Source organism: Protopterus annectens, chromosome 6.part0 (assembly GCF_019279795.1).
Source record: "Protopterus annectens isolate FY-2018-M chromosome 6.part0, PAN1.0, whole genome shotgun sequence".
NCBI classification, from domain to species: Eukaryota; Metazoa; Chordata; order Ceratodontiformes; family Protopteridae; genus Protopterus; species Protopterus annectens.
Window position 1 is genome coordinate 1584774181 of NC_056737.1, and position 27884 is coordinate 1584802064.

At 38.0% G+C, this 27884-nt stretch overlaps 1 protein-coding gene across 10 annotated transcripts in view; it reads right to left on the reverse strand.

Annotated features, from left to right (window-relative positions):
* The window catches only part of EVL (Enah/Vasp-like), a 1573360-nt gene that overhangs the window by 346875 nt on the left and 1198601 nt on the right, over positions 1-27884 (reverse strand). For all 10 annotated transcript variants that reach the window (XM_044075040.1, XM_044075035.1, XM_044075032.1 and 7 more), the window contains one exon: positions 8579-8642. In XM_044075040.1, coding sequence (XP_043930975.1) covers positions 8579-8642 — 64 coding nt within the window. The remainder of the gene's footprint in view (positions 1-8578; positions 8643-27884) is intronic.

Consider the following 27884-nt stretch of genomic DNA (forward strand, 5'->3'; position numbering starts at 1 on the left):
CCAACAGGTGATTGATAGTAATGTTAGGGTGGAAAATATTTTTATAATGGATTCTAGTGGAGATGCAGGAACCATTACTATGATTTTGAAGGAGGAGTGGGATACATTTAGCAAACTTCCAGATTTGAATATTGAACTGAACTACCCCCTAAAATTTGTAATCAGGAAGGGTAAAAGTATTAAAAAATGTTTGGAGAAGAAGGGCATAGAAAAAAGATCTAGAAGAGTAGGGACATATACATGTGGTGCTTGTCCACAATGCCCTTTTATTATTAACAAATCAGCTGTTTATATCCCTTGTAGAAATAGATGCATTAGTGCAAAATATTATTCTGTGATTCTAAAGGGCTAGTATATTTGGCCCTATGTGGAAAATGTGACAGTTTTTATGTAGGAAAGACTGGAAGGTGCTTAAAAAGAAGAATATATGAGCACAGTTATGACATTAAAAAGGGTAATAATAGGAATGCCCTATATAAACATACTTTAACATGCAAAGAGGCTACTTTTGTATTTTTTGTGCTAGAGGAAATCCAGATGGCTATTCTGGGGGACCATGGGAGACACAAATTAAATATTGAGAAGTGTACTGGCAGTTGGTCCTTGAGGCAAATAAATGTCCAGGGCTTAATGAGATGGTCTCCCTTGCACCTGTATTGAAATTAAGAGCAGCTAAATTATAGGGCGACCTAGTACCCTATCTATGTATGTATTTATTCATTCATTCATTTTTGTACATAAGTATTTAAACCTAACCTATCCCTCAGGAAATTTTTTTAATGTTTTAATAAGTTAGATTTTTAATGTTTTAATAAGTCAGATTTTTTTAACATATAGATTCTGACCACTCCATGGTTTTAGACAGTTTGACACTTTGATTTTTGATGTTATATATTTGTTAATGTATTGAACTTTTACGTCACTAGATGGCAGCAAAGTATTGATTTTTTTATATGCATTCTCTTTATGTTTTAGTTTAATATGTTTCAACATATATACAAATGTATATTTATATTTTAATACAGATCTTTATTAAATGTTTATGATTGTGTATAAATAGGGATTATTAATTTTTAATAAAATAATATGTAGGGACATTTTTATAGTAATTTTAAGCAGTTTAAGCACTATATTCACAAGCAAGTTCTTGGTTGGGTTAAGCAGGTTAAAAAGCTTAATGAATTGATTTATTGTCCTAATTGCTTTACTGGTGAAGTGGTTTTTGTATAAAATGGGAGGGAGTTGTGTTTGTAACCATTCTGATGAAGTCTGGGATGAAAACATACTGAGAACTGTGTTCAGCGTTATTTTTTACTGGGTGTGCTGTGCTGTGTTACTAAATAAGTTTGTGGGTGAGCAGCAGCTATCTGAGTGCTTTTTTCTTTTGACATAAGCAGGAATGAGTTTCACTCAGTGAACTTCCAGATGGTGCATAATGCCCAGGACATCGTTTATAAAGTTTCTGTGGGCCACCTGGGGAGTTCCCATAAATAAAATATTTAACATGTGTCAGATTTATACCAAAGCTTCTTGGTAAGGTGCTTCTTACTGATTAGTAGACTATGTACCTGCTGGATAGACAAGTCTATATACACAGGTACCATGAAAACAGGGAGCAGGCCACATATAATATGTTGTTTGTTCTGTGTTGCAGATGCTGCTGGATAAGCCTGATGACCTTGGCTGATGACCTCCATCTGGAACCCCTAGACCATGCAGGCAATGACCTATAATTAATCCCATGCAGAAATGTGACCCCTAGACCATGCAGGCAATGCCCATTAATTAATCCCATGCAGAAATGTGACCCCTAGACCATGCAGGCAATGCCCTATAATTAATCCCATGCAGAAATGTGACCCCTAGACCATGGAGGCAATGCCCTATAATTAATCCCATGCAGAAATGTGACCCCTAGACCATGCAGGCAATGCCCTATAAATAATCTCATGCAGAAATGTGACCCCTAGATCATGCAGGCAATGCCCTATAATTAATCCCATGCAGAAATGTAACCCCTAGACCATGCAGGCAATGCCCTATAATTAATCTCATGCAGAAATGTGCCCCTAGACCATGCAGGTAATGCCCTATAATTAATCCTATGCAGAAATGTGGCCTCTACACCATGCAGGCAATGCCCTACAATTAATCCCATGCAGAAATGTGGCCCCTACACCATGCAGACAATGCCCTATAATTAATCCCATGCAGAATTGTGACCCTTAGGCCATACAGGCAATGCCCTATAATTAATCCCATGCAGAAATGTGACCCCTAGGCCATACGGGCAATGCTCTATAATTAATCCCATGCAGAAATGTGACCCCTAGACCATGCAGGCAATGCCCTATAATTAATCCCATGCAGAAATGTGACCCCTAGACCATGCAGGCAATGCCCTATAATTACTCCCATGCAGAAATGTAAAATGAAGTAGAGTGTCTGCTTAGCCTTCTGTTGGAGCTGCTTCCATTGTCTAGATATGTCAAGACTCACACTGCAGTACAGCACAGGCATTTGCAGTAAGACTTTTATTGTGTGTGCCATGTTACACAGTGGAAAATATAACTATTCCATTTATGAAAAATAGTCAGAATTATGAAAACGGTAGGTTGCTGCAATCATAACTTTTGTCAAATATATACTCCAGATTGTTATCAGAGACAGATGCTGGAAAACAAAGTATGCTGTGCTACAAGCCAGTCATGGTGACACTGCTTCAGCTCACTGTCACTGAGGTCAGCACTAATTGCCAGAAAAGGTGATGTCAGCAGCCTCACTCGCACCACCACACATTGTACAAATAGATGGACAACAACAGAGAATATTGGCAGGGCCTGCCACACAAGTCATATCAGCAGCAGAAATGTAGACTAGAAAATTAGGGGAGGAACACGCAACAACAACACTACAGCTGAGACAGAGATGGGTGCAGTACATTGCAGGACTGGTAAAGAGGTGGTATCTGATCCACAGACTGAACCAGGACACAGGCAACACAGAATAAAACAATGCATGCATTATCACACTCAGACTATGTGGGGAAGTGCACAGAATAGCCATACTGTACTTCAAATATCACCGTACCTACACTAATTAGGTTGGGGTCAGGGCATAGTCATCATCACATATATACAGGGGTGCACAGTTACAGGTGAGTGCAACATTATGAGATGGAATAGAGTCATGTATTATGGAAGGCTGTATGGAGGCAGGGGTCACATCCTACATTAATGGGGTCAAGTTTCCATGACATGACCATTTATGATGTTCATTGCAATGTCTTGGTGCAGGAGATTAGTATGGCCCATGACAGGAAATGTATCGAGTTATCGGACAAGGTGCATTCAACTTGATGGGGCATAGCATGCACTAATAGTGATGAGTCATAGTCCCCCACAGAACGTACTGTAGCCATGTACACAGCTTTCCCTTTTACATGCCTGGTTATCAGCTGCAGTTTGTGTTATGAACCCCCCCCCTTCATTTACATACTGTATGCCTCAGCATAATACCCTATTACACCATACCATTTGTAGCATGTCCTTTCCAAAGTTTCAGATGCTCACAGTTTATCCCTGTCAAACAGCAAAAGAAAAATGTACAATGCCATGCCATATCTATCGGTTCTGAAATGATTTCACAGCATGTTGTCTGCTTCACTGTCACTGACATTTAACTGGGTTTGTTGTTCTTGCTGAGGTACTTTACCAATATAACATTTAAGTATGATTTCACTTTTTTACAGCTGAACTTTTCTAAGTGGTACAGCACAAAATAGGGCTGGTACTTTATGTTGCTCTAACAAGGGATTATTATAACAGGGGTATGTTAATGAGGACAGTTAGCATGACTGTCTGTGAATGGCTACCACTGTGCAATAAGCCATCTAAACATCTGTGCTAATCAAGTATGTCATGATGACCACAAGACATGTGACTAATATACTCATGCATATAGCATGTGTTCAGCCACAGTGTTGTGGTGTAGCTCTTTAACAATGCCTTAGTACCATGGTGCAGCTCTACAGCCATCCACGATTACCACAATGCAGCAGTATGTTGCATGACAAATGATTCACAAAGATGCTTCTACGCACTGGGGCTACAATTTTGCTGCTCAGATTTACTTACTTCAGAGACTGTGCAATACAGGGCTTCATTGTGGAGTGCCAGACAGCAAGAGTTTACCTCTCGTCCTGTAGAGAAACATTAAGGAAGTGCCTGCTGGTTGAATATGATAGCTCACTACAGAAGGTGGATACTTGCTGGGTGGTGGCCTGAGTGATGTAGATGACATCACATTTTCTGGCGATTAGTGATGACATCAGTACAGTGAGCCGAAGTGTCACCCTGACTGGCTTGAATACACAGCAGCACATACATTGTTTTCCAGCATCTGACTCTGATAACAGTGTGGAATACATATTTGCCAAAAGTTATTATTTCAGCTGTACACTGCTTTTCATAACTGACTATTTTTCATAAATGGAAAAGTTATATTTTCCACTATCAAAAACCTACATTATTCTGTGTCTAGCAATAATATTACTGTATGCTTGTTCAGGTGATTTCTGTTTATATCTGCATTTAGATGCGTGTTTTCGAATAGCTGCACTTCCTTTACTGTGTACTTTTGTTAAGAATACTTAAGTGTGCCTTTATATAGGAAATTACTAGTATCTATATGTTCATCCTTCAACAAGCTATTAAAAGCTCATCTTCAATAATATAGCATATGTGATTATTTTGCTAGTATCCATATGTTCAGCCTTCAACAAGCTATTAAAAGCTCATCTTCAATAAGCTAGCATATGTGATTATTTTGCAGTACCTGAATAAATACTGCAAATGATCTTTTACCTCTTTGCTTCTATTTCTGCATGCCTTCCTATTCCTTTTACCACACTGTGGTACTACAATGTATGATCAGTACTAATTTAAGCAAAATTGTAATGTTGTGTAAATGTCATAATAATATATGTCTTGTTTTTTTAGAAGTGTTTCATCTCAGCTGTATATGACCCATTTGACACTAAGCTTAATTCCTACTTAAAAAATGTCTACATTTATCAGTTTTATAATATGTTATTATCTACATGCTATTGCAACATTAGAAAAGTATAACATTTTGTATACCTTTTGGTACTAGATATACCTGAAAAGTGCCTGTAGACAAGTGAAGGAGCTCAGTTAACAGTTGGCAATAAATAAATAAGTAAACAAGCAAATAAATAAATATGTTTGAAATTAAAATTGGTATTTATGTTTGACAGGTTTTTTTGGAACTAATTTAAATCATGTATATGCATACTGGGAACTACCAGAGAAATAATAGTTTGTGTGGGTTTTGTTTTTCATTTTGGTATTATTTAAATCTTGTCTTGCTAGAATGGCTGGCTACCAGTATTTGCACTCACTGGTAGTTATATTTTCAATGCAACAAACAGCACATCTTTGTTAATTACAGCAAGTCATAGCTTTAATAGTAGTTCTTTTGAGAGGGATAAAAAAGTTACATTTCCCCTGTGATTATGATCTGCACATAGTCTGTGTATAGTAAAGCAGTTATATGAACTATCAGAGAAACAAATTTGTATGAAAATAACATCAGCAAAAAGGACCGTTTCTCAAAGTGGCAGGGTTCTGCAGCAATGCACCTAGTCATGTATGCACGTGCATATGTGTGTGTGTGTGTGTGTGTGTGTGTGTCTGTCTGTCTGTCTATCTCTCTCTCTCTCTCTATATATATATATATATAAATAGATGGGTACACACACACACACGCACACACGCACACACGCACACACACACACACACACACACACACACACACACACACACACACACACACACACACACACACACACACACTCGGTTCAGTTATTACTATATCTATCTATACTTGTCTATCTGACTATATAGTTAATTAATATGAGTTTATATTGATTAATCACAATTAGACACATTCGATCCATTGTGCATAAAAGTTTAGTCCTACCCCCCCACACAACACACAACCATTTCTAAATATACTAACTCAAAGATTTTTTTACAATCCTACAATTAAATAATGTGATTGATTGTGTTTGTGTTTGGACGTTGCAATATATAAATGGGATTTATGGGGAGCAGGTGGAGCCATATCCCCTGTTAATTATATATAACAACTTCGAGATCGCACAACAGTAGGGAAAGGGAATATTCCCAGACACCATTTAACCACAGTCTCAGATGCAGAGCAGCATGACAGCCAGCAAAACAAGAACAAATTACACTCTATCTTTTGAGCATTGACTCTTACATAATACAGCCACTAATACACACACACACACACATATATATATATATATATATATATATATAGATATAGATGTGTATTCTTATTTACAAGTGATTTATTAACATTTGTTGACTGGGAAATTCTGGATAAGTTTTAAGGAAACACCTTTTTAGCAGAGGCCCAGGGAGAAAAGGTCCAATATTACAAGTATGCAAGCAATCAAGTAACATATTCATATTCATAGTTACTGATGCAATAAACTGGGGATAATAATGTGGTTCAGAATACAATTCTGAAAGAAGAGACAAATGACAAGAATGCAAAAAAACAAAATATAACAGAATGGTCGATACTTGTAACCTTATAGTAAAGCATTAATAGCATTTAGGAAGATTTATTAATTTTGCAGAGACTGAAGCAGTCATTAAGAAGTACTTTTTAGGGTTGGACTTTCTGCTATAAAAACAATAAGGTTAGAATTGCAGTTTTCTGTATGAAGTTGTATTACATTATCATTATACATGGGGATGTATAAATGGTAACCCCAGGACATCGAAAACAAGATTACAGAATGACCACCGGGCATTAGATGGAGGAAGTTATTTAGAGAAGGAAACTACATTAATAGGGAGAGAAGGTAATGCTGAGGGAAGGATCCATTAAGGAAGAGATATTTATAGAATCTGTCTGTCTATGTACATAGATACAGATATATAGGCTAGTTGTAGCAAGGGACAAAGAAAAGAAGAAATGACTTGGAGGACAGTACTAGAAAGGAGCATGAAGAAAAAAAAGTAGCAGAGAGAAATATCTCTCCAAAGTCTTACCAAAGCGTGCACTTTAAGGCCACAGAGGGAGAAGACAAACGTGAAGAGAAGCTAATTATACAACAACCCCCCCCTTTAATATTCCAAAACGTGCACGCTGTAAATCAGACTTATACTAATGGAAAAAGGTCCGGTCGCCCAGACTTTTTCAATTATTATGTTTTTTTTTTTTTTTACAGCAACGGAGAATGCAAGATCTCCGTAGCTTTTTAGAAACTGTCTCGTTATGTTAAAGGAGTTTAATATAGCGAGACAGCTTTAAAAAAGTAACAGAGATCTTCCTTTCTCTGTTGCTTTTTTAAAAGCTGTCTCGCTATGTTAAACTCCTTTAACATAGCGAGACACTTTGTAAAAAGCAACGGAGATCTTGCTTTCTCCGTTGCTTCCACCCACAGCTCTGATGTACTGCGTAAGCGCACACATCCGCACTACATCACAACTGCCGCAGAATACCAAACAGTTGCAGAAGGGCAGCACGGAGGCATTATACAATGCCATTATTTAAGAAAAGTAAGTATTTTTTTTCTTAAGTAATGTCATTGTATAATAGTAATAACCCACGCCTGGGTGTGGGTAATGCTGGATTTACCCACGGTTGTCTTTGTTTGGCCACTTGAGCTTCTCCCTCCTGACCAAACCACACCAACCGTGGGTGAATACAGCATTAGCCACACCCAGGCGTGGGTTATTGCTAAATGGCTCTAATGCAGCCAACCTTATCCCATCAAAGAGTTATGTAAACCATCCTGACCTTGGGGCCTTGTAAAATGAGTGAAGCTAGTATCATTGAACTGACTTTGTCCAGCTATCTAAGTAGACTCTGTCTAGCCATTACAGCCAGGGCATCTTTGAAAGATCTCGCTGGAAAGCTGTATGCAGTTAACACAACTATGAGTAATCTGTGTGGTTTACCTGGGAATGAAACTGTGAAGATGTAACATATATAAATCCGCACAGCAATGTTAAAACTGCAAGTGTGTGTCAAAGAACATAGCATAGACATTGAAATCTTTATTCTTTGAAATAGTTGTGGAATAACTTTTTTTCTGCATTCTGTGCTTTCCAGTAACAATTACTTTACACTACATTTCCCTTGCAAAGCCAGCATGAGAACTGTTTCATTGTTAAGTGATTAGTACAGCAATTCTAGGAGTATTACTACACAAAGAGATCACATGATAACATTCAATCTTACTCTGTTTTTATTGGGTATGACAGTAATTATTTTCAACAATGATTCATAGCTCAGAACTTCAATCATTATAGTGAGCAGAGCTCTAAAAATGCCAACTGGATCAGTGAGAACCATAATTGTTATTAATTTTTATTTACAAAAAATATGACATTATGGAAAGAGACCTTCACTTAATTATTGTATAAGAATACCTTTTAGCAACTCCTTCCTAGAAGGATTAAACCTAAAATCTATATCAATACGTTTAATTTGAAACTAACAGAATTCTTACCTTCTCTGAATTTCCATGTCATCTGGAGAGGGTCCATTTTGTATTTGACGCTGAACAGTTGGGCCTGCAAAAATAATTTAAAATATGATGAGAAGGAGCAACTAAAATATATTGTTTTGTAGTACTTTACTGCTTTTAACTTATCAGTACACAATACAAAGGATCTGTTGGACTTAAAAGCAAAACATTTCATTCATAGCTGGTGAATAGAAACTGGTTTTCAAAATATGTACCCCATCTGAATGTCTAAGCTTCCTGGTACTCTTGTTTATTAATAAGGCCCACAAAATAATAAACACATTCTTTGCTCACTGGACATTGACCATTTATCTGTTTTATATCTTGAAGATGTATCTAGTTTTACTAGCCATGGTGCAAAGATACCTTTAGGATGTAATAAAGTGTGAAAAGTTGAAACATGTTCTTTCTGAAGACTATATAGGAAGTCACCAGCAACTATAGTATTTGGCACAGAGTAGAAATGGTCTAGTTTCTTCTGTAGTGTTTAACATAGACTTTCTTTACATATATTTATCTTCAACATCTATATAGTTCTTAGTTCTTCCATTATGAGTCTTATGAATCTGACTGAAAACAGTAAGTTGATCACCAAACTACATTCTTGTAGCACTGATAGCAACATACATACATAAATATATACAGTACATATCAATGGCCAAAAGGATATTACTCATTTATATTACCTCATTATTTGTCAGTCCTATACTTCTCATGTTAAAACTCATACAAGATGTTCCTAATCTTGACTATACAGTCAGTTTTTCTTATTCCTTTAATCTTATTCCAAATGTCACCCCCCCACACACATAAACATGTTTATCAATCCATGATTTCATTTTATTATGTCTTAGCCTTGTCAATAATTTGTCAAATTATTTCCTGTAATAGTTCATGCATCTTTTCTAACATATTTATGCTTATGTTTATTTAGAGCATATATCATCATGTCTGCCTACATCATTAGATCCTTTACAGTTTTCTTACAGACTAAATCGTTCCACTGCGGATGTTATATCCCTGGCACTACACCACACATTAAACCATCTTGAAGACAAAAATTGTTATGTACTTATTCTGTTCATAGATTTCATCTCAGCCTTCAGCGCTGTAATACCACAGCAGCTGTTGTCTAAACTAAGTCAACTAGGCATAGAAAATACAATCTGCAACTGGATCATTGACCCTCGGACTAACAGGCCTCAAACCATTCGAGTTGGGAAGAACCACTCACAATGTATCACCTTGAAAATTGGGGTCCCATAAAGTTGTGTACTAAGTCCACTTCTTTTCACAATACTGGCTCATGACTGCTCAGCAAAACATCAGACAAATCACATCATCAAGTTTGCTGACAATACCACCAGGATCAGCCTCATCAGGAATAATGACGAGGCGGCATACAGAGAGGAAGTGAACCAACTCACCAGATGGTGCACCAACAACAGTCTACCACTAAACGTTGATAAAACAAAAAAAATCATTGTTGACTTCGGGAGGAAGCATGGGTCCTATGCACCCACAGCAGTGGAAAGAGTAAAAAGCACCAAATTCCTAGGGGTGCACATCGCAGATGATCTAAGCTGGGCAACAAACACCTCCAGCCTTGTAAAGAGATTACAACAATGTCTCCACTACCTCCAGAGACTATGCAGAGCAAACCTCCCCAGCCACACCCTCATGACCTTCTACAGGGCTATGATTGAAAGCATACTGACTAACAACTTCACAGTCTGGTATGGAAACTGCTCATACACAGATCGCAAGGCATTAGAGAAGGTTGTAAAGCAGGCCAGGAAAATCACAGGATCGAACCTCCAGTCCTTGCAGGACATTTACTCTTACAGATTCTAAGGCAGGGCCGTGAAGCTGATAAGGACATGTATCATCCCACGCATTGACTGTTCCACCTCTTGTCTTGAGGGAAATGATACAGAAGCATCAGGTGTAGAACATCAAGATTCAGGAAAGGTTTCTTTCCACAGGGGATCAGACTGTTGAACAACTAACCTTAACAATGTCAGCACTCCCTCAGTTTGTGAGAACATCATAAGTGCAATATGATTTTCTTTACTGTCATAGAATTAAATTATTATATTTACCTAAGTTATGCAATCTGAACTAAATTATTACTTGTACAAGTACGGGAACTGTGAATTACGCTATGCTGCTATCCTATCTTAAAATGGTGGTGGGTAAATTCTCTATGTGCGTATTTATATCTGTACGGTCTAGAATTTCTTCTGTTATATCTTCCTTCACCCTCTTGTGAAAACTGTTTTTCAATGCACATGAGCCCAAAGTAATGAAATTTCATCCAGTGATACATTGCATTTGTTGATCTGAATGGCAATAAAGTTTACTTTGACTTTGATGTTTATAAGTGTATTTCTGCATCACAACATTTTTCTGTTTCTTCTTCACGTGTTCCATCTTTTTAGTTTCCTGTGGTGCTCTGATACGTGTAAATCACTATTCTCACAAGTCATCTATTCATCATCTTTTATCATTTTTGTAAATATCGGAATGTTTGCTGATACTGTGTTTCCCACTTTTTATTACATTTTTTCCTGGATGGCTGTTTATGTTTTCATTTATGTGCATTCAGCATACAACCTTCTCTTCTTCGTGGTTTATTCTCCCTCACCCCTTTGCCAGCTGTCCTAGGCTATCTTGAATATGTCCATGGATTCCTTTTAGGACACCCATTGAAGTTATCCAGTGCATGGGTCTATATCCCTCTTTATGAAGAAGTACTTTTGCAGATACAGAGAGTGGTTAATCTCTGCTTTCTTCTGCCTGTTCCCCACCCATTTTTTTCCTTTTGTCCAAAAATTAAAAAAAAAAAAGACCTCACATCTCCCTGAAAGATCGTGTGTGTTCATATCCTGTCCCTCTAGTCTCCTCCGGTTTCTGGTGAGAAAACCTCCATTTACTCAACATTATACAACTTGAAAAATGGCAAACATGAAAGAAGGTGATACTTATCAGGACCTTGTTTTTTTGTGCTCTACCTCAATGGTGGATCCAGTCAAGCATTTTGTGAGCTACCACCAGTACAGCCTGTGTTCACTCCTGGAGGTCCAGTATAGGTATGATTAACACATCCAATCATTTTCCTGCTCTGATATAATGTTTCATTCTCTCAAAATGATACTTCTCACCAGGTTTTCTACAGACTTGGTGTACTACTTTAAATTTTCTGTCCTGAACCTCAATTGACACCTTTTTTCTGACTCAGTCATTTTTTCCAAATCCCTACTGGTACTATGCCAAAACCTCCACTGCTGCATTTAATTTTGCATCAGTCCTGAAGAAGTTGGTCAATTTATGTGTTTACTCAGATATGTGAAACAATCACTTAGATGGTAGTTGACCTAGGACTGTCACCCATGGTGTTGCATTTGTCACTTCCTTTATTTGTGACACTCTCCTTTTCCTTAAAGTTCCATGTATACTACCATTCAACATTTGGAAATCTAGTTCATTAGTGTTGAGCCTACCAGCAGCCACTCCAATTTTTCTAGAAGCTTTCTACATGGGACCAAGTCAAAAGTCTTGGTAAAATCAAGGCAGGATGTCCATGTTGTACTTTCTTATCAAGTTCTACTGAAATCCAGTCATGAAACAGGATCAAGTTAAACTGACAGTTTCCTCTAAATGTGGACTGATGTTTGTTATTTTGGCGACTGCTGTCCTTTATCCTTTCCTTCTGGATTCCCTACTTGACTTTTTATGTGCCTGCTATTACGATAACAGGCCTGTTGATCCCTAGATTTTCCTGCAGTTCCTGTTGAATAAGGCATCTGCACTTATTATACTACAGTACTCAGGCATTTCCCTAGTGGTAAGTTATCTATGGAAGAAATGTATCAGTGAATTGTCTAGCATGTTGGCCACACTCATGTAGACCTTAAGAGACAGCCTATCTTCTAAATGCCCTTCATATTCCATTAGAAAAGTCAGTTCCCTCCACATCTTACCTCTCTATCAAGGTATCTGTCCATTACTGCTGCCTTTCTTCTCATCTTCCCTCTCAGGGTGGCACCCCTTGTTACCCTTCTTAAAGACTGAAGCAAAGCATTCTGTATGTATGTTTTTCCTTCTATGAATGCACTCCAATAGGTACTCATGCTAGACAAGTCTTTCCATCCTTTCCAGCTTTCTTCCATATTTCCAGTGAAGCCTTTATTTTCCTCTTGATTCACTTCCAACTCCCTTTTAGCATGTGTTTTGGCTGCCATCACCTCCTTTGTTACCTTTTTGCTAGCCTACTTGTATATCATCCAGAATGAGGCTAAAATTCAAAGAAATTATACTTGGCTTTAATAATTTGCTTTGTAGCTGATGTAATTCTAGGGGCATATGATATGTGTCAACTTAGGATAAGGTGGTTGAGAAGCTTTCCTGATATATTGGAGATGGTCTGCACCTCTCTTACCAAGGCTTTAACATTCTGCCTGAAATCTTTGCTGTACTCATAGTGCCTTTTAGGCAAAGTCTATCCAATGGAAATTCCAGACTAGTAAATTCTAAGTTGAAATGCATTACTGTGATTTTGCACAGTGATAGGAGTCCTAATAAAAAATGACCAAACCTGAAGCTCTACTGAAACCTGAGCACCTTCTTGTAGGTGTAGTTACACAGAGTTGATTTCAGAGTAATGAAATAGTGCCTTTTTTTTCTGGATATAATGCCTATCATCTCTTCAAATCTAATGGCAATCATAGGTGTTATTAGTATTTATCAAACATATCATCACTATACAACAGTTTCCTCAGGATATCATATTTGAACTCCTAGATGTCCAAGCCACCATAAATAGGACTAATTACCACTCCATAGCTAATTATAAAGCACCCTCTATGTCCCCACATGAGCAGAATAGCTATCTTAACACATTAGCTGAAATTCCTATTAAACCCAACACCTTTCTTTTTTTGTGGGGGGGGGGGGGCTTCAACTATTCATCAGTAGACTGGCTGACCTTCACCAGAAATGGCTGGCATGTGTAATGCTTCCTTGACATTATAAATGATAATTCTCTTTACCAAATAGCTAACCATCCTACTAGGGGCCCCAGTGTCCTTGAACTAGTCCTCACAAATATGCCCACTTTTTGGACATCTCCATATGTATCATCGTACAATGTTAAACCACAGACCAAAATTAGTGACTTTTTCCTTCAAAACTGGTGGTTTACATAGCAAATGAAGCATTTATTATTCCTCTTAGTGAGTTTTTCCTTCAAAACTGGTGGTTTACATACCAAATGAAGCATTTATTATTCCTCTTAGTGAGTTTTCCTTCAAAACTGGTGGTTTACATACCAAATGAAGCATTTATTATTCCTCTGAGTCAGTTTTTCCTTCAAAACTGGTGGTTTGCATACCAAATGAAGCATTTATTATTCCTATGAGTCAGTTTTTCCTTCAAAACTGGTGGTTTACATACCAAATAAAGCATTTATTATTCCTCTTAGTGAGTTTTTCCTTCAGAACTGGTGGTTTACATACCAAATAAAGCATTTATTATTCCTCTGAGTCAGTTTTTCCTTCACACCTGGTGGTATACATACCAAATGAAGCATTTATTATTCCTCTGAGTCAGTTTTTCCTTCAGAACTGGTGGTTTACATACCAAATGAAGCATTTATTATTCCTCTGAGTCAGTTTTTCCTTCAAAACTGGTGGTACCTCCTTTGTAAATACTGATGTGTTTAAGGACTTAAAAACAAATCTTCAGTTACTTGATGACTTAAAATAAATTCTGCTGTAACCCTCTTTTGATGGATTCCATAATAAAGGTGATGCTTCTGGCTCTGACTTCTACTCCTACTTAAATAGTTGCATTGATAAGGCATTCCCTATCCACACTAAATATAACAAGGAATACAACCCTTTGAGGTGGAAATTAGATGAGACAGATAGAATACTTTTAAAACCACTGCACAGACATGACAGTCAAAGAATAAGGAATTATCAACAAGAGTGCCAAGACCCCTTATGAAGACCCCTTATGACAGTGCCTGTTTGGAAAGGCATGTCAACTAAATGGTCTATATAACAAGAGAAGGAAATTATTTAATGCTTATTAGAGGTGTTGTGTAAAAGCACATGTAAGCAAATTAGTAAAGAAATTAAGGAAACATTTAGGAACTTCAATGCTGGACATGAACTTAAAATATCCCAAAATGGCTACAATACTGCCCAGTCTGACCTAAGGGAAATAGCTAATTTAATGCAAATGTTAGTCCACCCATAGTTATAGCTATTCCACAGATTGCATAATACCACCCACTCTCTAATTACTATGGAACAAGTTCTCAGCCATCTCAGATGTTAATGACTCCTCACCCATTGGCCTTGATAATATACCAGATTACCCAATTATCAGTGCTAGAATGAAGCCTATTTAAACCCAGACTTACCATCTTTAATCTAAGCTTCTCCACTGGTTACATTCTTAAAGCCTGGAAAACAACCATTGTAAAGCTGTTACATAGGGGCAGCTAAACCATGGACCCTAGTCTCATAAATCTTACATGTAAAGCTACGGAGAGCATTATTTCAGACCTCATTAATTTAGACATTGAAAGTCTCTTAACCCTGGAACCTCATCAATTCAGCTTTGTCAAAGGAAATTCATATGGCTAAATGTCAGAAAAATACATATTAATATATATGTTTAGTGCTTATTAGAAGCTAAAAGAGTTAACACATTTCATTCTATTTTATGTACAGCTTAATTCTGTATGAAATTATAAGATGATTTTTCAAACTGCAGTATGCTTTCTGAAATTGCAAGATGCACCCTGACCTAGTATTTGCTAGCACAGCAAAATTCATGTTATGCCTTTTGGAAATGTACTGAGAAGCAGGTGATTATCTGCTAGGTCAGGAAAATGAATGAATAGTGCATGAATAGAACAATACTGTTTTCTATAATGTGATTGAATATGAACAATCAGCTCTGTTCGTGTTATGAGAACATGCACAGCTGTGGAAAAGAAGAGATACATCAGATAAAAGACTGCTTGAAGAATCTGTACTTGCTTTGTGCTCGAATTAGCTATAGTACTTTGAATGGTAACATCACATAGTGGGAAGTTGTATCTAACCGGTGGTCACCAAGGCCACGTTGCTTTTCTTAGGAAGTTTTTCATAAAATTGATAGTGCTAGCAGAAACTCATGGACAAACAGCTGCTATGAAGTAATGATGTTAGAACTTGTGATCTGTTACGTCAGCTTGGTAGGCAATGTCTTGTTAGAAAATGTATAAAGATGATCTTACTTCCTGATTTTAGTTAGACAAACTCTGTATTAGCACATTTTTGTCTCCTTGCTGCAAGATTAAAGTGCCTTTACCTGAACCTGCAGTGTATTGATCATTTTGAAGTTTATTTTTCCTTTGACAGATTGGTCCTTCGGACCGGAAACTCTCGCTCTAGCTCAGGTCAGATGGGCCCGGTGGCATGAAACCGTATGGGGAAGAGGCCACATCGGTTCTTCTGCTCTGAAAGACCTCTGACTGAATTGTAATTCAAAAGAGGCCAGCCACTGTTTCTGATCTGTGATTGAAGGACGAGTCAACGGTTCCATCAGTGAGACGGTCAATCACGAAGGCTCAGGTAAGGAGGAATTTACCTTTTCTCTGTTTCAGATCAGGGACTTGTTACAGTATTTGTTTTTGTCAGGGAGATTTTGTATAAATCAGGGACAAAAAAGATTGCTGTCTTGTCATAGATCAGGGAAACAGGATAGGTAGGCAGTTATTCTAGATAAACTGTGAAAAAAGAAATCGTGGTACCATGTGATAATAAGGGTTACGTAACAATTTCTAACTAAGTTAAGACAAAATGGGAAATAAGTGCACAAAAAGATCCCGATATCCGCCATTAACCGAAGACGCGAAATATATGCAATTACAACGTGCCGATAACATTAGGTACTATACAAAATGGGTTAATAAATACAAATTTGATTGCAAATTAGACAAACCTTCACTTATCAAACTTGTCAAACAACTTAAAACAGACGCAAAAGGTCAGGTGAAAAAGCAACGCCAATTAGGCATTCCCCAGGCACACAGGTGGCTTGAGGAAGCAAACCGCAGGGAACAAAAGATTAAAAATTCAAAAGCAATGTTTTTAGACAAAGAAGACAATAACCTAGTAATAGCATCGGCCCCTCCGCCCCCTCCGCTTCCCTTACCGGAATATGAAGCAAGTGGACAAGCTGATCCACCTCCGCTATACCCAACTGTCCCTGCGAAATCAAAAACGTTTGTCAGAGATCCTGTCGAGACTAGGTCTTGAACACGTAACTTAAGAGAGGATATTGAATTATATGAAATAAATAAAAATTCACGAGCTATGAGTGAAGAAGAGATATGTCCACTCATAGAAGTACCAAATCCACAGGCAGGACAGGCAGGACAGGACCCAACCCTTCTAGTGTATAGACCGTGGACACCGGAAGACATCCAGAAAACCACAGAGGGAATTCCCCATCCGAAAGTTAATTTTAGAAAATTCTTAGAAGACTTACAGGGCATGAGGTTAAGTTACCATTTAAATGGAGAAGAAGTAGAGAAAGTAGTCAGACAAATCCTAGGTCCAAATTGGCACATGATCAGTGGCAACTGGAATCCCCGTGACGCAGAACATAAGCCACTCCCACATAGCAACGCAGAGCTGGATAACAGAGTGAAAGGTCTGACAGACCGAATCTCTGAGAAATGGAAGCCTAGGGCTCACTGGACTTGCATTAATCAATGCATCCAACAGGAAGGTGAAACTGCTGATAGATATTATGCTAGATTATTAGAGTGTTTTAATAACCATTGTGGAATGCAGGTACCTGAAGACCAAACACATGATTCCCCATATGAGCAACAACTAAAGAATGCATTTTTGAAGGGTAGTATTGCACCCATAAGTAGTTTCATTACAAAGCACATGGTAGATCACCGTACAAGTAGATTACAGTCATTACTTGAATATGCGAGACATGCCAAAAGGCATTTAAGTAGCAAAAAGAAAAAGAAAACTCAAGTATTTGCAGTAGAAGATGGAATGGAAGTCTTTGTAGTACAGTCCGGGAAGAATGGCAAGAAAAATGTCCAGGGAAACAAGCAATCTGATAAGCGATCAGAGGAGTTTGAAGAGAGAAAGAAAAGGGGTGAATGTTTTAAATGCGGGAAAAAGGGACATTTGGCAAGGGATTGCAGGCAAAACAAAAAGGTAGCCATGGAAGATAAGGAGGGTGAGGACTGACTATATGATAGTCAAGAATCACTAGAAGGGAATAACCAAGAAAAGACAAATGCAAATGTGATAGAAGAAATAGAGGAAATACAAGAAATCACCGATGGTGAAGAAAATGAAATTTTAGACTTGGCATTATTGAGCCTAGAGCTCTATTTAGCAGACACAAAACTGGAAGTTACACTTCTGGTAGAGGGGAGGGAAGTTAAATTCCTATGTGACTCAGGGGCTTCATGGACCCTGATACATCCTTCCAAACTACCAGAAAAGTCAGAATCACTTGATTATATATTAGTGAAAGCAGCTAATGGACAGCTGTATCGGGAGCCACTCTCCCATAGCGTAGCAATAACTGATCCTGTTTCAGGGATGACCCAAAAGAGCAAAATTGTTGTTTCTGCAAAATGCCCAGTAAATCTTTTGGGAAGAGACGTTATGCAGATATTTGGCATAACAGTAGTTCCAACTATGCAGGGTATGGAAGCACAGTGACAAATGGATACTTTTGTGGTGCGACCGGAGGGTGAAACATTTTATTGGTACAGCCAGGACTTGGTTATGACTGGTCCAGGGGCAGTAACTGAAGAACTGATGAATGTAGCCATCAGTAAGTCCCCCTCCCTTGACACTGATAAACAGCATTTGTTGCATTGTACTCTATATTACTGTAGCACACCAGGACCTGATAAAGAATATGAGCAAGAACTGTTTAGAAACCATGTTAACAGATTACTATTGCGTAATCTGTACTGGGACACAGAAGGGAACAGTGTAGTTAGCTGTTCATTACCCCAGGAATTCCTAGCACTTTATAAATCTAATCGACTACCACATGTTAGTTTAACTAAAGACAATAATGTGAAGTGGGCAGACCTAGGAGAAAAAGTCACAAGGTGGGAAAAACAGACAGAACTGGAACTGTCAGAACAGGGAGTAGAAAAGCAGAAGTTGAATTGGATAACACAGACACACCCAGCTGTGCACTTGCAGGCAAGTGAGGAGAGCTGAGTAGCACTCTTACTAGAGGAAGAGGAAAAAGCCTTACAGAGCATACCAGAGACTCTCTGGTCAACAGGGAAATCAGATGTAGGATTTATTCGTACAGCAGGACCAGTTACTATCACCCCAAAGTCAGCATTTAGACCTCAAAAGAGACAGTATCCCTTAAGAAAGGATGCAGAAATAGGAATCAAACCTATAGTAGCAGCCTTACTTAAGGAAGGAGTATTGATAGAATCTCCCGATTCACCATGTAACACACCCTTATTTCCTGTTAGGAAAGCAAATGGAGAATGGCGTATGGTCCAAGATTTACAAGCTGTAAATGACGTAGTAATACCTAGAGCACCTATGGTGCCAGATCCACACACCCTATTGAATGATTTAAAGCCTCAACAGAAGTATTTTTCTGTGGTAGATATTAGCAATGCGTTTTTCTCGATACCGATACACCCTGACAGCCAACATTGGTTTGCATTTACATTTCAGGGGAAAAGGTATACATACACGCGACTACCACAGGAATATTTTGTGATCCCAACAATATTCGCACAGGAAATGGCAAGCAACTTGGCGGGATTTATCCCACTGAAAGGCAGCCAGATTTTACTTTATGTAGATGACATTCTGCTGGCAGCCCCACCCAGCAAGAATGCAGAGAAGATACCATAGCATTATTCCAATTTCTAGCTACTCAAGGACACAGAGTAAACAAAAACAAACTGCAGCTTTGGAAAGAGCAGGTTAAATACCTGGGATACATAATATCCAAAGAAGGCAGAATATTAGATGAAGACAGGAAAATAGCAATCTTAGAAGCACCCAAACCGACTACCAAGGAGGAAATGATGTCCTTCCTAGGTACGACCAATTTTTGTCGGAGTTGGATTCCAAACTATGCCTTGGAGTCTGCTCTACTGACCAAGTTAATATACAAGAAGCCTATGGCAGCACAAGATTCATTACAATGGACACCAGAAGCAGAATCAGCTTTCTGCAAATTGAAACAACTCATAGCATCCTCATTAGTTTTAGGATTACCGAACTATCATAAACGATTTTTGCAAACTGTAGATTGTAAGCAAGGCTGTATGACATCAGTGTTAACACAGCAATGTGGGGAGAAGCAACGCCCCATAGCTTACTATTCATCACAGCTAGACTCAGTGGCGCGATCCTTGCCCCACTGTGTACAAGCAGTAGTCGCAGCTGCAATGGCAGTACAGGCTTCAGCCTCAATAGTGTTATTCCACCCTCTCACATTGAGAGTGGCTCATGCAGTCACGATTATTTTACTGCAAGAAAAAGTAGCATATCTTTCTCCTGCTAGACATCTTTCCTGTATGACTATACTGTTGAGCCAACCTCATATGACAATTGAATGATGCACAATTTTGAATCCGTCAACCTTGCTCCCAACCCCTGCAGATGGCAAACCACACTGCTACCTGCAGGAGATTGAGCAAAAGACACTGCCTAGAAAAGATCTCACGGATGTTCCCTTGGATGATGCCGAGGTGACATACTATGTGGACGCCTCATGCAAAAAGGGTCCTACAGGACAGAATCTAGTAGGGTATGCAGTAGTCTCTGATACTGAGATTTTAGAAGCAAAGTCTTTACCACACAACTTATCTGCACAAGCAGCAGAATTGATTGCTTTGACAAGGGCATGTACCTTGGCAAAGGGTAAATGTGTGAACATTTTTACTGACAGCCAGTACGCTTTTTCTACTGTACATGTTTTTGCGCAGCAGTGGAAAAATAGAGGAATGATAACATCTACTGGTAAACCGATTAATCATGCGCAATTTATTTTAGATTTGTTAGAATCTATTCAGTAACCTCAGAAAGTAGCTATTTGTAAATGCGTAGCTCATACCAAGCAACAGGATAGGATTTCAAAAGGTAATGCGAGAGCTGATACAGCTGCAAAACAGGCAGCTTCAGCTTCAGAAGTATTTCTTTTGAGTGAGGAATTGCAACCTTCTGAGATTTTAGATTTTGAAATGTTAAAAACAATGCAGACACTTACTACAAATGTAGAAAAACAGAAATGGATAAAACGAGGAGCAATTCTTGAGAAAGGGCTGTACATCTCCAAAGAAAGAAAACCAATTTTGCCGTCTAACTTGTTTAGATATGCAGCTTTGTTGAGCCATGGGCAGTGCCGTGTCTCAACAGGGGGGATGGTACAGTTAGTGAATCAAGTGTTTACAACGTATGGATTTACAAATTACACAAAAAATGTTTGTGCAGCATGCCATGTTTGTAACAGGCATCATGCACAGGGGGCACTGAAGCCAAAGCAAGGGAGTTTCCCTACACCACCGTACCCATTCCATACTATCTGTATGGATTTCATAGAACTAAACAAATGCGAAAATAAAAAGTACTGTCTTGTCATTATAGATATGTTTTCCAAATGGGTGGAAGCTTTTCCGACCAAAAATCCAGATGCAGCTACTGTTGCAAAAGTCCTCGTTAAAGAAATTATTCCTAGATTTGGCATACTGGAAAAGATCTATAGTGACAATAGCACACACTTTGTAAATCAAACCATACAACAGTTGAGCCGTTATTTCGGGATTTCCTTGAAAAACCATTGTGCATATCACCCCCAATCTGCAGGATTAGTAGAGAGGCATAATGGGGTTCTGAAAAATAAGCTTAGGAAATTGATTAGTGAGACACAGAAGAACTGGGTGCACTGCCTGCCTCTGGCACTGTTGAGCATGAGAACTGTTCCAAATACAAAGGGGTTAACTCCTTTTGAAATACTGTTTGGGAGGGCATATTATATACCTCAGTGGAAACCTCTCATGCCTGCAGACCAGGAGGCTGACAGTTCACTTGCAGAGTATATGAGGAGACTTCTGAATAACAAACAACTTCTGCAGTTAAATTCTGTTTCAGATAAAGAACAGACCAGACCATCGGAAGCAGTAGTACAACCAGGGTCGTGGATCTGGGTGAAGGTTGTGAAGAAAAGAAACTGGAGTTCTCCGAAGTGGGAAGGACCATTCCAAGTTTTCCTGGCAATACCCACTGTGGTCAAGATAGCTGAACGTGTGCCCTGGATCCATTTGACACACTGTAAACTGGTTAAGAACTTTGAACTGGACAAAAACCTTGTTACTGTTATACAACGAGAACAAAATGACCAGGTATAGATTAAACAGGGATGCAGAACAACCTCAGAAAAATTGCATGATCATCCTGTTAGCTATACTGAGAACAATGATCTTTTTGCTGGGGCCTTTCCTTTTTTCAGCCACACGAGTTGAACTGAACAAACGTGATGCATTACTCATAGACTGGCATCGAAACTTTAACACTTACCAAGCAATTAAATATGTGTATGCTGAGACTTTTAATATTTCGAATTTCTGGATTTGCACAGCTATACCAACAGCATACGGGGGATTATTAATGACTGCTGTCCCCCTAGGGGTCAATGAGACCTGGGAAAATTTGATTTTTGATACTACACCTGTAAAATCACAAGGCAAAATAGCATTGTACCTACCTGTTACACAAAAAGGAATTGTATGTTTTTATAAAAATGATGCTATTCAGGTGGGTTGGAGCAATTGCAATGTGACTGTTTCTTATAAATGTTATATCAAGGCTAATAAGGCAGAAACTATTTGTGATACAAACTATGACTCATATCTTGAGAAAATGCAAAAAACTGTTAGTGAAATACAGCATAATCCTATTCTTTTGAAGCAACTTTCTATCATTGATAAGAAAATATTTCATGCAGGGCAAGCATATATCAATACTAAAGTAGAGAACTGTTATTTTGTTTGTGGGAAAAAGGCATACAAATGGCTACCCGAGAATTGGTCTGGCAGTTGTTTTTTGGGTTACCTGGTTCTGGCCATACAACACACTGCAGCTTTGCCTCGAGGAAAAATTTGAAACGTCAGAGAGGTCAGCAGTAAACCTGGAAATCCAATCAAGAGACCCGAGAATCCAGTGGGTCGAATCAAAGCAGGATGGAGAAACCATAATTCCATGAAAAACAAAGATAAACTGACACACATGGACTTGAGTGACACTATTATATCATGGGCAGGCATAGCCCCTGCATATGGCGCAGTAAAATCGATTTGGGAGCTGAGAAAAACTGTCCAAACTTCTCAAAGTTATGAGCAATGCAACTTTTTCTGCTCTCGAATTAATGACTGATGAACTAAACGCTATGAGAACTCTGGTGCTTCAAAACCGCATGGCTCTCGACTTCACCCTAGCGGCGAGAGGTAGTACATATGCTTTAATCAAAGAAGAATGCTGTTTGTATATTCCTGACAACCAGCATGAGATAAACGACCATCTTGAGGTGATTCAGCAAGTGTCGACAATGACCAAACCCTCTGATGGACTTTTTCCAGAATTTGTTTGGGGGGTGGGGTTCCATCTTAATGAACATCCTGACTGCCATTTGTGTGGGATTACTCCTATTAGGAGGATGCATTTGTTGTGGTATTCCCTGCATGAAAAAGTTAATCAAAGATTTTATAGACATGTCAGTTTCTGAGACTTTGTATCAAAGTACTGAAATTGAAGAATTGTTGAAAAGTGAAATGCTTTCATAAGTCTAAACTAAATGACTCTCTTAACTGCAAATCCGAAATGGAAGAGGTTAGGAAAAGAAGCAAACTGTTTATGCTTTTGAAAATAGAATAAAAAGTATTAACAGGGCGGAAATGTCAGAAAAATACATATTAATATATATGTTTAGTGCTTATTAAAAGCTAAAAGAGTTAACACATTTCATTCTATTTTATGTGCAGCTTAATTCTGTATGAAATTATAAGATGATTTTTCAAACTGCAGTATGCTTTCTGAAATTGCAAGATGCACCCTGACCTAGTATTTGCTAGCACAGCAAAATTCATGTTATGCCTTTTGGAAATGTATTGAGAAGCAGGTGATTATCTGCTAGGTCAGGAAAATGAATGAATAGAGTATGAATAGAAGAATACTGTTTTCTATAATGTGATTGAATATGAACATTCAGCTCTGTTCTTGTTATGAGAACATGCACAGCTGTGGAAAAGAAGAGATACATCAGACAAAAGACTGCTTGAAGAATCTGTACTTGCTTTGTGCTCAAATTAGCTATAGTACCTTGAATGGTAACATCACATAGTGGGAAGTTGTATCTAACCGGTGGTCACCAAGGCCATGTTGTTTTTCTTAGGAAGTTTTTCATAAAATTGATAGTGCACGCAGAAAATCATGGACAACAGCTGCTATGAAGTAATGATGTTAAAACTTGTGATCTGTTACGTCAGGTTGGTAGGCAATGTCTTGTTAGAAAATGTATAAAGATGATCTTACTTCCTGATTTTAGTTAGACAAACTCTGTATTAGCACGTTTTTGTCTCCTTGCTGTAAGATTAAAGTGCCTTAACCTGAACCTGCCGTGTATTGATCATTTTGAAGTTTATTTTTCCTTTGACACTTTACCCTTACGAATTTCTTTGAAAAAGTAACCAAAGCAGTGGATAGCAGTTAATGCATACAGCATAGCCAGACTTGGCCAATACCTTTGACACTATTCCCTATACAGGCATTATTAATCGACTTGTAAATCTGATTATAAACTCATATGTTGCATGGTTGGATAGCTAAACTCTTGTTGTATAGAGCCTATGTAGTTAGAGTCACTGGGGTCACCTCTAAAAGTAAAAAAAAAAAAAAAGTTACTAGTGATGAATCACAAAGCTCAGTGTTGGGTTCTTGCCTATATGGCATATATTTCTCAGACCGTAAGGCCAATACTTCTGGCCTATGGTTATTTATGTTTGAAGACTGTAAGTTGGATGTCATTACTTGAGGTTCCACTGTCTCACAATTGCTTTATTATGAGTAGAACCATGTTAACAAGTGATGCAAGGGCAATTGTCTCAAATTAAAAATGAAAAAATATAGCATTGCTCATTTTGGTACAGAAAACATTTTTGCATACTACTTATTTGTCATAGGTGTGAGTGTGTGTGTGTGTGTGTGTGTGTGTGTGTGCACAAGTGTGTGGATGAACTGTGGCAAGGCTAGCCACCCAGTGGTGTAAACCTTAGCTCTAGATGATTGTCACTGTGGAAGTGACATCCTGAGATCCCATGTGCAAAAATGGGAAAAACTGGTTGTGGATGGATATCTAATTCTTTTTTACCAGTTGATATCAGTGAGCTAACTAACTATCCGTGGTGGTACAGCAGTAGCATTGTTGCCTCACAGCAAGAGTTTCTCCCATTCAATTCTCGGCTGGAGTGCAGGGAGTACCTTCTGTGTGGAGTCTGCATGTCCTCCTCGTAGTTGGGTGGGCATTCGAAAGACATGAGTAAATGGGCGTGCCTTCATTGAAGGTTGAACGTTGAGTTGGCACCTTGGCATTTGTGAAAAAAATCTACTGCCAATCATTAGCGGACTGGAGTTCCACTGTGGCGACCCCTAACCGGGAAAAGCCGAAAGACAACAACAACAACTTAGTTGACACACCTCTCCAAACAGATGCTGTCATAAGGGGTCTTGGCACTCTTGATGATAATTCCTTACTCTTTGACCATTATGTATGTGCAATAGTTTGGAAAGCCATTTCCACTAGATCCAAGAAAATGTTGGCAAATACTTGTATAGTAGGATTCATAATTGGCATCATTAAATTTTTCCTCTTCAGAGTCTTATTATCTATAGTAGGAAATTGAACGTTGATGTGCAGTTTAAAACCAATGCGGCTGAATATATAATAAAAATGGAGCTATAATTTTATTATTTTTTGGTCTCAGGCATTTGTAAATATTGTATACAGTTTAAATATAGTTCTTATTTTTAATTTCTTTATTTTATCATTTGTATAATATCAATATTATACTGAAATATTTATTTCTTTTTTTGAAAAAAAATGTTTCTAATAAAGTTTCTTTGAGGAAAAAAAAATTATATAATAAACTTCCCCTTACAAAAGTCAGTTATTAGTTTCCTTAACGAATCTAATGTGCAGGAAAGAAATAATATCAACATAGGATTAGGGCAACCAAACTTCTTGAAGAACATTATGTCTTAAGCTTGACAGGAATGCAACTCTGGCCCTAAAATGAGAACATGTGAGCCTTTGAACCTATGCATGACAGATAGCATAATAATTATTTTTAAGATAAAGAACCATATTTACAAATAACATGAAATGTGATATAGCACAGAAGAGGGCTTTGTCAAATAATGCTAACGATAACATTGAGTACATGGTATTTCTACCAGATGTAAGGTCAATAAAGTGATTATTCAAGGATTTGAAATTAGCTGTATTATAGTTGAACAAATCCCACTCATCCAAACAATATGGTGCCTAGTAAGTGAGGTGTTGCTAAAGAAGAATAGCTGCCTTCCTCTACCCCCTTCCTCTGTTCTGTCCCCAGTACTCTGCAGGTTATGTGAGCCAGACCTCCATCTACTTGTAGTTCAGTCTTGGGTGCTTAGTTTTCAGCATATGCTCCCTTCCCACCTACTCCCTTGCAGTTCATTTTCAGTACACATTTGGTGGTATAACGTCCCACCCCCACTACTTTTATAGTTCAGTCACAGTCATCTGCTTTTGCATGTCACCCTGCTCCATCCCCACCTTCCACATCAGCACATATGCATCACTTTTCATTTATGACAGAATGCCTGATTTTACTGCACTATCATATGTTCATGCCCTGAACATTCTGCGTTATTAAATAACATTTCTGCCATCTCTCCAACTTACTACTGATCCCATAACTAAGGGCATTGTGGCAAATCACTCATTTGTTTATATGTCTGCCTCTCTTTCTAAATATATACATGTATCTATATATCTAGTTTTATATATATATATATATATATATATATATATATATATATATATATATATCTGTTTTACATTTATTAAATGATTTGATAACTGGGTGGGTGGAATTGTCTGAAGGCTCCTTTTAGGTGTGACCTGTGCTCATGGCAAAAAAATAGATTACTGATGAGTTTATAGGCAACAGAAGAATTTAAAAATTACATTTAGGAGAATATTGAAACTTATAAACAAAACATTTTAGCAGAGGATATAAAATATGATAACATTATAAACATGTTAAAAATGGACTAAGAATAGCTGTAGTTGACTGGAAAAGATATGATTCAAACTATAGACTATAGGCTGTTATATCGGTCCCAAGCTGAATATATTGTCAGTTTGAAAATCTGACTTGCATTTCTAAAACAGTGATAGAGTAACATGATAGTCAGATGATTTAGCAAGAAATGCCTTACACGTGCAAAGGGAAAATTCCTAAAAACATCATAGTTTTGATGTAATTTAAATAATAATGCAGTAGAGTAGGACTGATATATGGATTAAAACCAATATATAAGGCCTAACCAATCTGGTATTGCTGATGTTTTCACATAGAAGAGAGGTAATGTATAAATAACAGCTGTCATTCAGAGCTTATATGGAATGAACGTTTAAGATACCCTACCTCCCCATAATTACCCAATTATTGTAATGTCGGATCTCTTGTCTTTAGCTATGCAAACATAGGCATGAGGGACCAGATTTGTACAATGCACATAATTTTCTTCCTTTATCTGACTTTTGTGCCAGACAACTTATAACCTGTGCTTATCATTAGCAGAGTGGCAATCCGCGTTCCTCTCTGCTATTGAGATTTGTGTTGCCGCCAGCTTATGTAACGGGAACTGTGACTTTGTGATTCAGCTGATATTATACCTCTGCTTTGCAAATGATGAACCCAAAGGAAAACTGTTAATCTGAACATTTTCTTAGTGCTGAAGTACCTTTTACAGGAAGTTCTACTATGAAACACTGATCTCCACAATGCTGAGCAACTGAAATGCTGAAAAATAATACCCAAACACAAAACAATTAAGTATTTTTCAGAGTCAGCAAGCCCTTCTCTAGCCCCCATGATCCCCAAAGTTGCCCTTATGCACCCCTCCATGATACCCAAAGTTGTACATATATATAT